This window comes from Somniosus microcephalus, chromosome 4 (genome assembly GCF_052327205.1).
Source record: "Somniosus microcephalus isolate GS21.2 chromosome 4, FLI_Smic_1.0, whole genome shotgun sequence".
In the NCBI taxonomy this organism is placed as follows: domain Eukaryota; kingdom Metazoa; phylum Chordata; class Chondrichthyes; order Squaliformes; family Somniosidae; genus Somniosus; species Somniosus microcephalus.
Window position 1 is genome coordinate 121,966,896 of NC_140990.1, and position 16,081 is coordinate 121,982,976.

At 51.5% G+C, this 16,081-nt stretch overlaps 1 protein-coding gene across 1 annotated transcript in view; it reads right to left on the reverse strand.

Annotated features, from left to right (window-relative positions):
- Nucleotides 1-5,924: 5,924 nt before the first annotated feature.
- The window catches only part of LOC147119715 (uncharacterized), a 197,857-nt gene continuing 187,700 nt past the window's right edge, over nt 5,925-16,081 (reverse strand). Inside the window, exon 2 of the mRNA XM_085983772.1 lies at nt 5,925-6,622. Within this exon, the coding sequence (XP_085839898.1) occupies nt 5,995-6,528 (534 nt within the window). The 5' untranslated portion in view covers nt 6,529-6,622 and the 3' untranslated portion in view covers nt 5,925-5,994. The remainder of the gene's footprint in view (nt 6,623-16,081) is intronic.

Genomic DNA, 16,081 nt, shown 5'->3' on the forward strand with positions numbered 1-16,081 from the left:
TCCCAAGATCCACAAACAGGACTGCCCTGGTAGACCCATCGTTTCAGCCTGTTCTTGCCCTACAGAACTTATCTCTTCCTATCTTGACTCTATCTTTTCTCCCCTTGTCCAGTCTCTTCCCACCTACACCCGCGACTCTTCGGACGCCCTCCGCCACTTTAACAGTTTCCAGTTTCCTGGCCCCAACCGCTTCCTTTTCACCATGGACGTACAATCCCTCTACACCTCCATCCCCCACCCGGATGGCCTGAGGGCGCTCCGCTTCTTCCTTGAACAGAGGCCTGACCAGTCCCCACCCACCACTACCCTCCTCCGCCTGGCTGAACTTGTTCTCACATTGAACAACTTCTCCTTTAACTTCACTCATTTCCTCCAAATCAAAGGTGTTGCCATGGGTACCCGCATGGGTCCTAGCTATGCCTGCCTTTTCGTGGGCTATGTGGAACAATCTTTGTTCCAGTCCTACTCGGGTCCCCTCCCTCACCTCTTTTTCCGATACATTGATGACTGTATCGGTGTCGTTTCCTGCTCTCGCCCCGAACTTGACAATTTCATTCACTTTGCCTCCAATTTCCACCCTTCCCTCACCTTCACATGGTCCATCTCGGACTCTTCCCTTCCCTTCCACGACTTCTCCGTCTCCATCTCTGGGGATAGGTTATCGACCAATATTTACTACAAGCCCACTGACTCCCACAGCTACCTGGACTACACTTCCTCCCACCCCGCTTCCTGTAAGGACTCTATTCCATTCTCCCAGTTTCTCCGCCTCCGCCATATCTGCTCCGACGACGCCACCTTCCACACCAGTGCTTCAGACATGTCTTCCTTTTTCCGCAACCGAGGATTCCCCTCTACTGTGGTTGACACTGCCCTCGACCGTGTCAGTTCTATCTCCCGCACTTCTGCCCTCACCCCTGCCCCTCCCTCCCGGAACCATGATAGGGTTCCCCTTGTCCTCACCTTTCACCCCACCAGCCTCCACATTCAACGGATCATCCTCCGGCATTTCCTTTACCTCCAAAGTGATCCCACCACCAAACGTATCTTCCCCTCCCCTCCCCTTTCAGCATTCCGCAGGGACCGCTCCCTCCGAGACACCCTAGTCCACTCCTCTATCACCCCAAACAGCCCTTCCTCTTCGCCTGGCACCTTCCCGTGCAAGCGGAGGAGATGTAACACCTGCCCCTATACCTCCCCCCTTCCCACTGTCCAGGGCCCCAAACACCCCTTCCAGGTGAAACAGCGATTTACTTGTACTTCTCGCAATCTAGTATACTGTATTCGCTGCTCACGATGCGGTCTCCTCTACATTGGGGAGACCAAACGCAGATTGGGTGACCGCTTTGCGGAACACCTCCGTTCAGTCCGTAAGGGTGACCCCGAGCTTCCGGTCGCCTGTCATTTTAATTCACTGCTCCATTCCCACTCGGACCTCACCGTCCTTGGCCTCTTGTATTGTTCCACGGAAGCTCAACGTAAACTCGAGGAACAGCACCTCATCTTCCGATTAGGCAGTCTGCAGCCTTCCGGACTCAATATCGAGTTCAACAATTTCAGATCATAAGCTCGGCCCCCATTTCATTTTCTCTTGTAATTGTTCCACTCCTTTCCCCCCCCCCCCCTTTCCTTTTGTTTCTCTCTCACACCGGGCAGCTATCTTTTGCCCTGCCAGTACACTTTACACCTAATCCCAGCCTATTACCATCTCGTCTGGCTTCTAATCTCTTTTACTTCTTTTGTTTCTTTTATTCTTTTGTCCGATCGCAGCCCTGCCTCCGATCTAGTTTCTTTTCTTTCCAGTTTTGAAGAAGGGTCCAACCCGAAATGTCAACTCAAATTTCTCTCCACGGATGTTGCCTGACCTGCTGAGTTTTTCCAGCATTTTCTGTTGTTATTCCTTCAAACATGTACTCGGAGTAATTTATGAGCGGAGCTTTGGAATGTCCTTGGTCATCTACTTGTTAGTTTAAAAAGAGTTAATATAGCCAAGTATCCCATGGTGCTTTGCTATACCGGTTGAATATTGAGGACCCCTTTATATCCTTTAAACCAAATTTTATCCTAACACCTAGCATTATCCCAATCGATATTTGGGTAATTAAAGTCCCCCAATATCACCACTCGAAAGTTCTTGCATATCTCTGCGATTTCCCTGCAGATTTGCTCCACTATCTCCCTCTCACTATTTGGAGGCCTGTAGAATACCCCCAATAGTGTGATCATACCCTTTTTGCTCCTCAACTCTAACCAAATGGATTCTGTCCTTGTCCCCTCAAGAACATCCTCCCTTTCCAACACTACAATGTCTTCCTTAATCAGCGCTGCCACCCCACCTCCCTTTTTCCTTCCCTATGCTTTCTGAACACCTTGTACCCTTGAATATTAAGTGCCCAGTCCTCACTGTTTTTAAGCCACGTTTCCGTTATTGCCACAACATCATGTTGCCGCATGGCTAATTGTGCTTGTAGCTCACCAACCTTATTCACCACACTTTGTGTGTTTACATACATGCATTCTAAACCCATTTTTGAATTTTTTGTAGTCATTCTTAGTCTGCTCCTATCTAATATGGTAATAGTTCCACCTCTAGTATACAGTCAGTGTGTGTTTTTGCTGATCTTAATAACCCCTATACCTGGGCTGGAGATTAATATTCTGTATAAATAGTGAATAAAGCAGCTTTGTTTCAAACACAGTATATTGAATATTTGATTTCTCCATGATAAGAGGAGACTTATTGATGTTGTTAGTGACTGCTCCATTTTTGGGCTTTTCTTACTCTTGATTATATCACTTCTCACCTAGTTCACCTTCTACCACATCTAACCCCAAGCTGGTTCCGTTTGACTACATGGGTTGTGGGTGTCATAGACTGAACTAGTTTCTCACTTTATACTCATCTGAAATTCTTTTCAACCAACCCTTGAAAGAACTCTCTTGCTTCAGATTTGAAATCAGTTATTGTGTGCATGGTTTAACACTTCTTGGATGTGGTTAGTACAACTCCTCCACAGGTCCTGCATGTGACAGCCTTTGGAATGTTCTGATCTTTGTCATTGTCTTTGCTGATTGTGATGGTGTCCTTGATTTAATCTCCTGGAACTAACACACCGTGCACTATTTCCTGCATCGAGATCATTGTTTCAAATACTGAGCTTGAGCACAGAGCTTGGAGACAGAGCCGGGAGATTCGCAAACGCAGTGATTCACAAGCAGAGTGGGTGCAGGAATTGGTGGAGAGGAAGAAGGCGATGGAGACGTCTGAGTGAAAAGGAGGAGTGGAGCCACAGAACCCAAGTTAATAGGCACGAGAGCGGAGCTGTGGGACAGCGAGAGGAGCGGCCGCAGATAAAGACAGGCCCAAGAGCCCGGAGGGAGCGCCAGTGTCAGGGAGCGAGGTAAGTAACCTCAGCCAAGGGAAGGAGCAGATTGGGGAGGGATTGTTTTTAAGTCTCGAGTTTATTTCTGTTGTTACTTAAAAAAAGTTAGTTAATAGTCAAATAATTGAAGGCACAGCAGGGCAATTCGGTCCAGTAGATGCACATCCTGTGCCTTTCCACCATCTACAAGGCACAAGTCAGGAGTGTGATGGAATACTCTCCACTTGCCTGGATGAGTGCAGCTCCAACAACACTCAAGAAGCTCGACACCATCCAGGACAAAGCAGCCCGCTTGATTGGCACCCCATTCACCACCTTAAACGTTCACTCCCTCCACCACCGGTGTCCCGTGGCTGCAGTGTGTACCATCTACAAGATGCACTGCAGCAACTCACCAAGGCTTCTTTGGCAGCACCTCCCAAACCTGTGACCTCTACCACCTAGAAGGACAAGGGCAGCAGGTGCATGGGAACAGCACCACCTCCAAGTTCCCCTCCAAGTCACACACCATCCTGACTTAGAAGTATATCGGCTGTTCCTTCATCGTCACTGGGTCAAAATCCTGGAACTCCTTCCCTAACAGCACTGTGGGAGTACCTTCACCACACGGACTGCAGCGGTTCAAGAAGGTGGCTCACCACCACCTTCTCAAGGGCAACTAGGGATAGGTAATAAATGCTTGCCTTGCCAGCGACACCCACATCCCATGAACGAATAAAAAAATTGTGGGAACTCCAGGATGCTTCCCGTGTCCTCGACAACCATATGTGCAGGAGGTGTCATCAGCTGGAGGAGCTCGAGCTCCAGGTTTCGGAGCTTGAGCAGCAGCTGGTGTCACTGCGGTGCATCCGCGAGGCTGAGAGCTACGTGGATAGCACATTTCAGGAGGTGGTCACCCCGCAGCTAATGAGTGTGCAGGCAGAGAGCGAATGGGTGACTGCCAGGCAGAAGGAGGAGGACCAGGCAGGTAGTGCAGTAGTCCCTGGAGTGCATCTCGCTCTCCAACCAGTATTCTGTTCTGAGTACTGGTGAGGGTGATGGTTCCTCTGGGGAGTACAGCCAGAGCCAAGTCCATGGCACCACAGGTGTCTCAGCTGCACAGGGGTGGAGGAGGAATACAGGGAAAGCAATAGTGGGAGGGGATTCAATAGTTAGGGGAGCAGACAGGAGTTTCTGCAGCTGCAGACCTGACTCCAGGATGGTATGTTGCCTCCCTGGTGCCAGGGTTAAGGATGTCACTGAGTGGATGCAGGACACTGTGGGGGGTGGGGGGGGGGGGGGGTAGTGTGAAAAGCCAGAGGTCATTGTCCATATCAGTACCAACAACGTAGGTAGAAAGAGGGATGAGGTCCTGCAGATAGATTTTAGGGAGCTGGGAAAGAGGTTAAAAAGCAGGACCTCAAAGGTAGTAATCTCTGGATTACTCTCGGTGCCACGCACGAGTGAGTATAGAAATAGGAGGATAGAGCAGATGAATGTGTGGCTGGAGAGATGGTGCAGGAGAGAGGGCTTCAGATTCCTGAGGAATTGGGGCCAGTTCTGGGGGAGGTGGGACCTGTACAGGCCGGACAGGTTGCTCCTCAACAGAGCCGGGACCAATATCCTCACGGGAAGGTTTGCTGGTGTGGCAGTATTGGTCAAGGAGAATGTTACAGTGCTGGAGAGGGAGGATGTCTTGGAGGGGTCAAGGACAGAATCTATATGGCTGGAGTTAAGAAATAATAGAGGTGCCATTACACTACTAGGTGTATTCTATAGATCACCAAATAGTGGGAAAGATATGTAGGAGCAAATTTGCAGAGAAATTACAGAGAGGTGCAAGAACTATAGAGTAGTGATAATGGGGGACTTCAACTATCCTAATATAGACTGGGATAGTAATAGTGTTAAGGGCAGAGAAGGGGAAGAATTTCTGAAGTGTGTTCAGGAGAACTTTCTTGATCAGTATGTTTCTGGCCCAACGAGGGAGGAGGCATTGCTGGATCTGGTTCTGGGGAATGAGGTGGGTCATGTGATGCAAGTGTCAGTAGGTGAACATTTAGGGATCAGTGATCATAATATCATAAGGTTTAGATTAGCTATGGTAAAGGACAGGGAGCAATCTAGAGTAAAAATGTTTAACTGGGGGAAGGCCAATTTCAGTGGGATGAGAATGGATCTGGCCCGGGTAAACTGGAATCAAAGATTAGCAGCAAAACAGTAATGGAACAATGACACATTCCTTACAGGCCTCAAGATTAACCCACACAGGGACACTGCTGTCAGTGAAGAGAGACGAGAAAGACCAAAGTGCCGTTTGCCCCTCTCAGTGTGGCCCTGAAGGACTGTGTCCAGGCTGTAGTTCTGTTCCCACCGTACGATCCTCGCCCCAGATTGTCCTTTCTGAGCTCCAGCCAGGTGATGCTAAATACTCAGGTGGGAACGACAAAAATCCACAACAATGTGTTTAAAGCAAACTGATTTATTTGACATATATCCAGAATATTAAACTCCAGCCCAGTTATAGGGGTTATTAACATCAGCAGAAACAAACCCCAACTGTCAGAATGAACATGGTTCAGTCCTGGATGTAATTAACAGCAGCAAAAACATCAGAATCCAACCTCTGCAGTCACTTGTGAACTCGCTGGTGTGTCAGCAGGTTGGATGACTGAGTGAATCCCTTCCCACATTCAGAGCAGGTGAACGGCCTCTCCCCAGTGTGAACTCGCTGGTGTGTCACCAGGGAGGATGACTGAGTGAATCCCTTTCCACACTTGGAGCAGGTGAACAGTTTCTCCCCAGTGTGAGTGCGCTGGTGTACAGTGAGGTCAGATGAGCGCCTGAACCCAGTTCCGCAGTGAGAGCACCTGAACGGTCTCTCGTCAGTGTGAACATGTTGATGGCGCATCAGTTCCCCAGAACTTTTATAGCACTTCCTGCAGTCCAGGCATTTAAAACGTCTCTCGTCAGTGTGAACTCGCCAGTGCTGCACCAGGTGAGATGAATTAGGGAATCCCTTCCCACACTCAGTGCAGGTGAATGGCCTCTCCCCGGTGTGACTGCGCTTGTGTCTCGACAGGCCGGAGGATCGGCTGAAGTCTCGTCTACACACAGAACACGTGTATGGTTTCTCCCCGCTCTGAATGGTGCTTTCTGCGTCCATGCTCAAAGGTCCTGATGAATTTAGCGACTCTGTCAGATCTTGAAGTGATCTTTGGTTTGAGTTTCCCTTCTGAAAAGTGACCTCTTCTAATATCCTGTAGAATTAATTTAAATCAGGAAAAGGGGAGGGTGAGAGAGAAGCCAGAAAAACACAAAGGCAGGTTGTGAAATGGAGCTGAATGAATCTGGGAATTTGTGGAGCCGGCACTAGAAAAAAGTGACCATGGAAGCTGCCGGATTGTCATAAAAACCCAACTGGTTCACTAATGTCCTTCAGGGAAGGGAACCCGCCACCCGGTCTGGGCCTACACAAGACTCTGGCCTCTATGGGAGGAGAGAGAGTGAGGTGGGAGGGGGAGGTGTGAAGGAGTGACTTTATACATCTGTAACTCGACTAGAACTTTGACAGCACCTCCCAAACACACAACCTCCACCACCTAGAAGGACAAAAGCAGCAGGTGCATTGGAACACCATCACCTCCCAGTTCCCCTCCAAGTCACACACTATCCTGACTTGGGCATATATCGCCATTCCTACATCGTCGCTGGGTGAAAATCCTGGAACTTCTCACCTAACAGCATTCTGAGAGTACCTTCACCACATAGGACTGCAGAGGTTCAAGAAGGAGGCCCAGCATCACCTTCTCAGCAGGCAACTGGGGACTGGCAATATCTGCTGGCCTTGCTAGTGACACCCACATCGAATGAATTGAAAAATTCGGTACATATAAAATGGATTGAAAGCCTCTACAGAAATACTTGTTCCTAAAACAATAATCTTTTCCATTGTATGGACAGTGTCTGTTTAGCAACTTAATCTCCCCTGGAATCCACCTCCCTTCACAGTCTCACATTGGAAATTGTTGGGTCCCACTGGGCTCAGAAGTACTGGGGGTTAAACCCAGCAGATTCTCCCCCCTCTCCACTCCAGCTCAAACTGATGCAACAAGAAAGCCCCACACAGGAGGCCAGGGACCGAGTTCCACATCCACCGCCCACCCTGAAGCTAAACGGCTCTGAATTGCTCCCTCTGCTGTATAAATGCAAGTTGTCGTGTTTCTTCTCTGGGGGAGGCGCTGCACCCTGGGGTTAATGGTGCCGGTATCCTGGGCACACGTCCGCCGGCTCTGACTCGGGGCCCGAGACCCGCACTCGGTGTTACTGACGGATTCCAACCCTGGGACTGCACATGGGGACTCCAACCCTGCGACTGTAAATGGGGATTCTAACCCTGGGACTGTACATGGGGATTCTAACCCTGGGACTGTACATAGGGATTCTAACCCTGGGACTGTACATGGGGATTCTAACCCTGGGAATGTACATGGGGATTCCAACCCTGGGAATGTACATGGGGATTCTAACCCTGGGACTGTACATGGGGATTCTAACCCTGGGACTGTACATGGGGATTCTAACCCTGGGACTGTACATGGGGATTCTAACCCTGGGAATGTACATGGGGATTCTAACCTTGGGGCTGTACATGGGGATTCCAACCCTGGGACTGTACATGGGGATTCCAACCCTGGGACTGTACATGGGGATTCTAACCCTGGGAATGTACATGGGGATTCTAACCGTGGGACTGTACATGGGGATTCCAACACTGGTCTGTACATGGGGAGTCCAGCCCTGGGACGCTACATGGGGATTCTAAACTTGGGACTGTACATGGGGATTCCAACCCTGGGAATGTACATGGGGATTCCAACCCTGGGACTGTACATGGGGATTCTGACCCTGGGGCTGTACATGGGGACTCCGACCCTGGGATTGTACATGGGGATTCTAAACCTGGGACTGTACATGGGGACTCTAACCCTGGGACTGTACATGGGGATTTCAACCCTGGGACAGTACATGGGGATTCCAAACCTGGGACTGTACATGGGGATTCTAACCGTGGGACTGTACATGGAGATTCCAACACTGGGTCTGTACATGGGGAGTCCAGCCTTGGGACTGTATATGGGGTTTCTAACCATGGGACTGTACATGGGGATTCCAACCCTGGGACTGTACATGGGGATTCCAACCCTGGGACTGTAAATGGGGATTCTAACCCTGGGACTGTACATGGGGATTCCAACCCTGGAACGCTACATGGGGATTCTAACTCAGGGACAGTACATGGGGATTCCAACCCTGGGACTGTACATGGGGATTCCAACACTGGGTCTGTACATGGGGATTCTGACCCTGGGACTGTACATGGGGATTCTGACCCTGGGACTGTACATGGGGATCCTAACCTTGGGCCTGTAAATGGGAATTCCAACCCTGGGACTGTACATGGGGATTCTGACCCTGGGATTGTACATGGGGATTCCAACCCTGGAACGCTACATGGGGATTCTAACTCAGGGACAGTACATGGGGATTCCAACCCTGGGACTGTACATGGGGATTCCAACACTGGGTCTGTACATGGGGATTCTGACCCTGGGACTGTACATGGGGATCCTAACCTTGGGCCTGTAAATGGGAATTCCAGCCCTGGGACGCTACATGGGGATTCTAAACTTGGGACTGTACATGGGGATTCCAACCCTGGGACTGTACATGGGGATTCCAACCCTGGGACTGTACATGGGGATTCTGACCCTGGGACTGTACATGGGGATCCTAACCTTGGGCCTGTAAATGGGAATTCCAACCCTGGGACTGTACATGGGGATTCTGACCCTGGGACTGTACATGGGGACTCTAACCCTGGGACTGTACATGGGGATTCCAACCCTGGGACAGTACATGGGGATTCCAAACCTGGGACTGTACATGGGGATTCCAACCCTGGGACTGTACATGGGGATTCGAATCCTGGGACTGCACATGGGGATTCTAACCTTGGGACTGTACATGTGAATTCCAACCATGGGACTGTATATGGGAATTCCAGCCCCGAGACTGTACATGGGGAATCCAGCCCTGGGAATGAACATGGGGATTCCAGCCCTGGGAATGTACATGGGGATTCCAACCCTGGGACTGTACATGGGGATTCCAACCCTGGGACCGTACATGGGGATTCCAACCCTGGGACTGTACATGGGGATTCTAACCTTGGGAGTGTACATGGGGATTCCAACACTGGGTCTGTACATGGGGACTCCAGCCCTGGGACTGTACATGGGGATTCTAACCATGGGACTGTTCATGGGGATTCCAACCCTGGGACAGTACATGGGGATTCCAACTCTGGGACTGTACATGGGATTTCCAACACTGGGACTGTACATGCGGATTCTAAACCTGGGACTGTATATGGGGATTCCAGCCCTGGGACTGTACATGGGGATTCGAATACTGGGACTGTACATGGGAATTCCAAACTTGCGACTGTGCATGGGGATTCCAACCCTGGGACCGTACATGGGGATTCCAACCCTGGGACTGTACATGGGGATTCCAAAGCTGGGACTGTAGATGGGGATTCCAACCCTGGGGCTGAACATGGGGATTCTAGCCCTGGGACTGCACATGGGGATTCCAACACTGGACATGTACATGGGGATTCTAACCCTGGCTCTGTACATGGGGATTCCAACCCTAGGACTGTACATGGGGATTCCAACCCTGGGACGGTACATGGGGATTCTAACCTTGGGACTGTACATGGGGATTCTAACCTGGGACTGTACATGGGGATTCCAACTCTGGGACTGTACATGGGGATTCTAACCCTGGGACTGTACATCGGGATTCCAACCCTGGGACTGTATATGGGGATTCCAACCCTGGGACACTACATCGGGATTCTAAACTTGGGACTGTACATGGGGATCCTAACCTTGGGCCTGTAAATGGGGATTCCAACTCTTGAACTGTACATGGGGAGTCCAGCCCTGGGACTGTATATGGGGTTTCTAACCATGGGACTGTACATGGGGATTCCAACCCTGGGACTGTACATGGGGATTCCAACCCTGGGACTGCACATGGGGATTCCAACCCTGGGACTGTACATGGGGATTCGAATACTGGGACTGCACATGGGGATTCTAACCTTGGGACTGTACATGAGAATTCCAGCCCTGAGACTGTACATGGGGAATCCAGCCCTGGGAATGTACATGGGGATTCCAGCCCTGGGAATGTACATGGGGATTCCAACCCTGGGACTGTACATGGGGATTCCAACCCTGGGACCGTACATGGGGATTCCAACCCTGGGACCGTACATGGGGATTCCAACCCTGGGACCGTACATGGGGATTCCAACCCTGGGACTATACATGGGGATTCTAACCATGGGACTGTACATGGGGATTCCAACACTGGGTCTGTACATGGGGAGTCCAGCCTTGGGACTGTACATGGGGTTTCTAACCATGGGACTGTACATGGGGATTCCAACCCTGGGACTGTACATGGGGATTCCAACCCTGGGACTGTACATGGGGATTCCAACCCTGGGACTGTACATGGGGATTCCAACCCTGGGACTGTACATGGGGATTCCAACCCTGGGACGGTACATGGGGATTCTAGCCTTGGGACTGTACATGGGGATTCTAACCTGGGACTGTACATGGGGATTCCAACTCTGGGACTGTACATGGGGATTCTAACCCTGGTACTGTACATCGGGATTCCAACCCTGGGACTGTACATGGCGATTCCAACCCTGGGACACTACATGGGGATTCTAAACTTGGGACTGTACATGGGGATCCTAACCTTGGGCCTGTAAATGGGGATTCCAACCCTGGGACTGTACATGGGGATTCTGACCCTGGGGCTGTCCATGGGGCTTCGAACTCTGGGACTGTAGATGGGGATTCTAACCTTGGGACTGTACATGGGGATTCCAACCCTGGGACTGTACATGGGGATTCGAACACTGGGTCTGTACATGGGGAGTCCAGCCCCGGGACTGTATATGGGGTTTCTAACCATGGGACTGTACATGGGGATTCCAACCCTGGGACTGTACATGGGGATTCCAACCCTGGGACTGCACATGGGGATTCCAACCCTGGGACTGTACATGGGGCTTCGAATCCTGGGACTGCACATGGGGATTCTAACCTTGGGACTGTACATGTGAATTCCAACCATGGGACTGTACATGGGAATTCCAGCCCTGAGACTGTACATGGGGAATCCAGCCCTGGGAATGTACATGGGGATTCCAGCCCTGGGAATGTACATGGGGATTCCAACCCTGGGACTGTACATGGGGATTCCAACCCTGGGACCGTACATGGGGATTCCAACCCTGGGACCGTACATGGGGATTCCAACCCTGGGACTATACATGGTGATTCTAACCATGGGACTGTACATGGGGATTCCAGCACTGTGTCTGTACATGGGGAGTCCAGCCCTGGGACTGTACATGGGGATTCTAACCCTGGGACTGTACATGGGGATTCCAACCCTGGGACGCTACATGGGGATTCTAACTCAGGGACAGTACATGGGGATTTGAACTCTGAGACTGTAGATGGGGATTCTAACCTTGGGACTGTGCATGGGGATTCCAACCCTGGGACTGTACATGGGGATTCCAACCCTGGGACTGTACATGGGGACTCTAACCGTGGGACTGTACATGGGGATTCCAACACTGGGTCTGTACATGGGGAGTCCAGCCCTGGGACGCTACATGGGGATTCTAAACTTGAGACTGTACATGGGGATCCTAACCTTGGGCATGTAAATGGGAATTCCAACCCTGGGACTGTACATGGGGATTCTGACCCTGGGGCTTTACATGGGGACTCCGACCCTGGGACTGTACATGGGGATTCCAACCCTGGGACAGTAAATGGGGATTCCAAACCTGGGACTGTACATGGGGATTCTAACCGTGGGACTGTACATGGGGATTCCAACACTGGGTCTGTACATGGGGAGTCCAGCCTTGGGACTGTATATGGGGTTTCTAACCATGGGACTGTACATGGGGATTCCAACCCTGGGACTGTACATGGGGATTCCAACCCTGGGACTGTACATGGGGTTTCCAACCCTGGGACTGTACATGGGGATTCGAATCCTGGGACTGCACATGGGGATTCTAACCTTGGGACTGTACATGTGAATTCCAACCATGGGACTGTATATGGGAATTCCAGCCCCGAGACTGTACATGGGGAATCCAGCCCTGGGAATGTACATGGGGATTCCAGCCCTGGGAATGTACATGGGGATTCCAACCCTGGGACTGTACATGGGGATTCCAACCCTGGGACCGTACATGGGGATTCTAACCCTGGGACTGTACATGGGGATTCTAACCTTGGGAGTGTACATGGGGATACCAACACTGCGTCTGTACATGGGGACTCCAGCCCTGGGACTGTACATGGGGATTCTAACCATGGGACTGTACATGGGGATTCCAACCCTGGTACAGTACATGGGGATTCCAACTCTGCGACTGTACATGGGATTTCCAACACTGGGACTGTACATGCGGATTCTGAACCTGGGACTGTATATGGGGATTCCAGCCCTGGGACTGTACATGGGGATTCGAATCCTGGGACTGTACATGGGGATTCTAACCTTGGGACTGTACATGGGAATTCCAACCCTGCGACTGTGCATGGGGATTCCAACCCTGGGACCGTACATGGGGATTCCAACCCTGGGGCTGTACATGGGGATTCCAAAGCTGGGACTGTTGATGGGGATTCCAACCCTGGGACTGTAGATAGGGATTCCAACTCTGGGACTGAACATGGGGATTCTAGCCCTGGGACTGCACATGGGGATTCCAACACTGGACATGTACATGGGGATTCTAACCCTGGCTCTGTACATGGGGATTCCAACCCTAGGACTGTACATGGGGATTCCAACCCTGGGACGGTACATGGGGATTCTAACCTTGGGACTGTACATGGGGATTCTAACCTGGGACTGTACATGGGGATTCCAACTCTGGGACTGTACATGGGGATTCTAACCCTGGGATTGTAAATCGGGATTCCAACCCTGGGACTGTACATGGGGATTCCAACCCTGGGACACTACATCGGGATTCTAAACTTGGGACTCTACATGGGGATCCTAACCTTGGGCCTGTAAATGGGGATTCCAACCCTTGGACTGTACATGGGGATTCTGACCCTGGGGCTGTCCATGGGGATTCGAACTCTGGGACTGTAGATGGGAATTCTAACCTTGGGACTGTACATGGGGATTCCAACCCTGGGACTGTACAAGGGGATTGCAACCCTGGGACTGTACATGGGGATTCTAACCGTGGGACTGTACATGGGGATTCCAACACTGGGTCTGTACATGGGGAGTCCAGCCCTGGGACTGTATATGGGGTTTCTAACCATGGGACTGTACATGGGGATTCCAACCCTGGGACTGTACATGGGGATTCCAACCCTGGGACTGCACATGGGGATTCCAACCCTGGGACTGTACATGGGGATTCGAATCCTGGGACTGCACATGGGGATTCTAACCTTGGGACTGTACATGTGAATTCCAACCATGGGACTGTACATGGGAATTCCAGCCCTGAGACTGTACATGGGGAATCCAGCCCTGGGAATGTACATGGGGATTCCAGCCCTGGGAATGTACATGGGGATTCCAACACTGGGTCTGTACATGGGGAGTCCAGCCCTGGGACTGTACATGGGGATTCCGACCCTGGGACTGCACATGGGGATTCCAACCCTGGGACTGTACATGGGGATTCGAATCCTGGGACTGCACATGGGGATTCTAACCTTGGGACTGTACATGGGAATTCCAGCCCTGAGACTGTACATGGGGAATCCAGCCCTGGGAATGTACATGGGGATTCCAGCCCTGGGAATGTACATGGGGATTCCAACCCTGGGACTGTACATGGGGATTCCAACCCTGGGACCGTACATGGGGATTCCAACCCTGGGACCGTACATGGGGATTCCAACCCTGGGACTATACATGGGGATTCTAACCATGGGACTGTACATGGGGATTCCAACACTGGGTCTGTACATGGGGAGTCCAGCCTTTGGACTGTACATGGGGTTTCTAACCATGGGACTGTACATGGGGATTCCAACCCTGGGACTGTACATGGGGATTCCAACCCTGGGACTGTACATGGGGATTCCAACCCTGGGGCTGTACATGGGGATTCCAACCCTGGGACTGTACATGGGGATTCCAACCCTGGGACGGTACATGGGAATTCTAGCCTTGGGACTGTACATGGGGATTCTAACCTGGGACTGTACATGGGGATTCCAACTCTGGGACTGTACATGGGGATTCTAACCCTGGGACTGTACATCGGGATTCCAACCGTGGGACTGTACATGGGGATTCCAACCCTGGGACATTACATGGGGATTCTAAACTTGGGACTGTACATGGGGATCCTAACCTTGGGCCTGTAAATGGGGATTCCAACCCTGGGACTGTACATGGGGATTCTGACCCTGGGGCTGTCCATGGGGATTCGAACTCTGGGACTGTAGATGGGGATTCTAACCTTGGGACTGTACATGGGGATTCCAACCCTGGGACTGTACAAGGGGATTGCAACCCTGGGACTGTACATGGGGATTCTAACCGTGGCACTGTACATGGGGATTCGAACACTGGGTCTGCACATGGGGAGTCCAGCCCCGGGACTGTATATGGGGTTTCTAACCATGGGACTGTGCATGGGGATTCCAACCCTGGGACTGTACATGGGGATTCCAAACCTGGGACTGCACATGGGGATTCCAACCCTGGGACTGTACATGGGGCTTCGAATCCTGGGACTGCACATGGGGCTTCTAACCTTGGGACTGTACATGTGAATTCCAACCATGGGACTGTACATGGGAATTCCAGCCCTGAGACTGTACATGGGGAATCTAGCCATGGGAATGTACATGGGGATTCCAGCCCTGGGAATGTACATGGGGATTCCAACCCTGGGACTGTACATGGGGATTCCAACCCTGGGACCGTACATGGGGATTCCAACCCTGGGACCGTACATGGGGATTCCAACCCTGGGACTATCCATGGTGATTCTAACCATGGGACTGTACATGGGGATTCCAGCACTGTGTCTGTACATGGGGAGTCCAGCCCTGGGACTGTACATGGGGATTCTAACCATGGGACTGTACATGGGGATTCCAACCCAGGGACTGTACATGGGGATTCTGACCCTGGGGCTGTACATGGGGACTCCAACCCTGGGACTGTAAATGGGGATTCTAAACCTGGGACTGTACATGGGGATTCTAACCCTGGGACTGTAAATGGGGATTCTAAACCTGGGACTGTGCATGGGGATTCCAACCCTGGGACTGTACATGGGGATTCCAACCCTGCGACTGTACATGGGGACTCTAACCGTGGGACTGTACATGGGGATTCCAACACTGGGTCTGTACATGGGGAGTCCAGCCCTGGGACGCTACATGGGGATTCTAAACTTGGGACTGTACATGGGGATCCTAACCTTGGGCATGTAAATGGGAATTCCAACCCTGGGACTGTACATGGGGATTCTGACCCTGGGGCTTTACATGGGGACTCTGACCCTGGGACTGTACATGGGGATTCCAACCCTGGGACAGTAC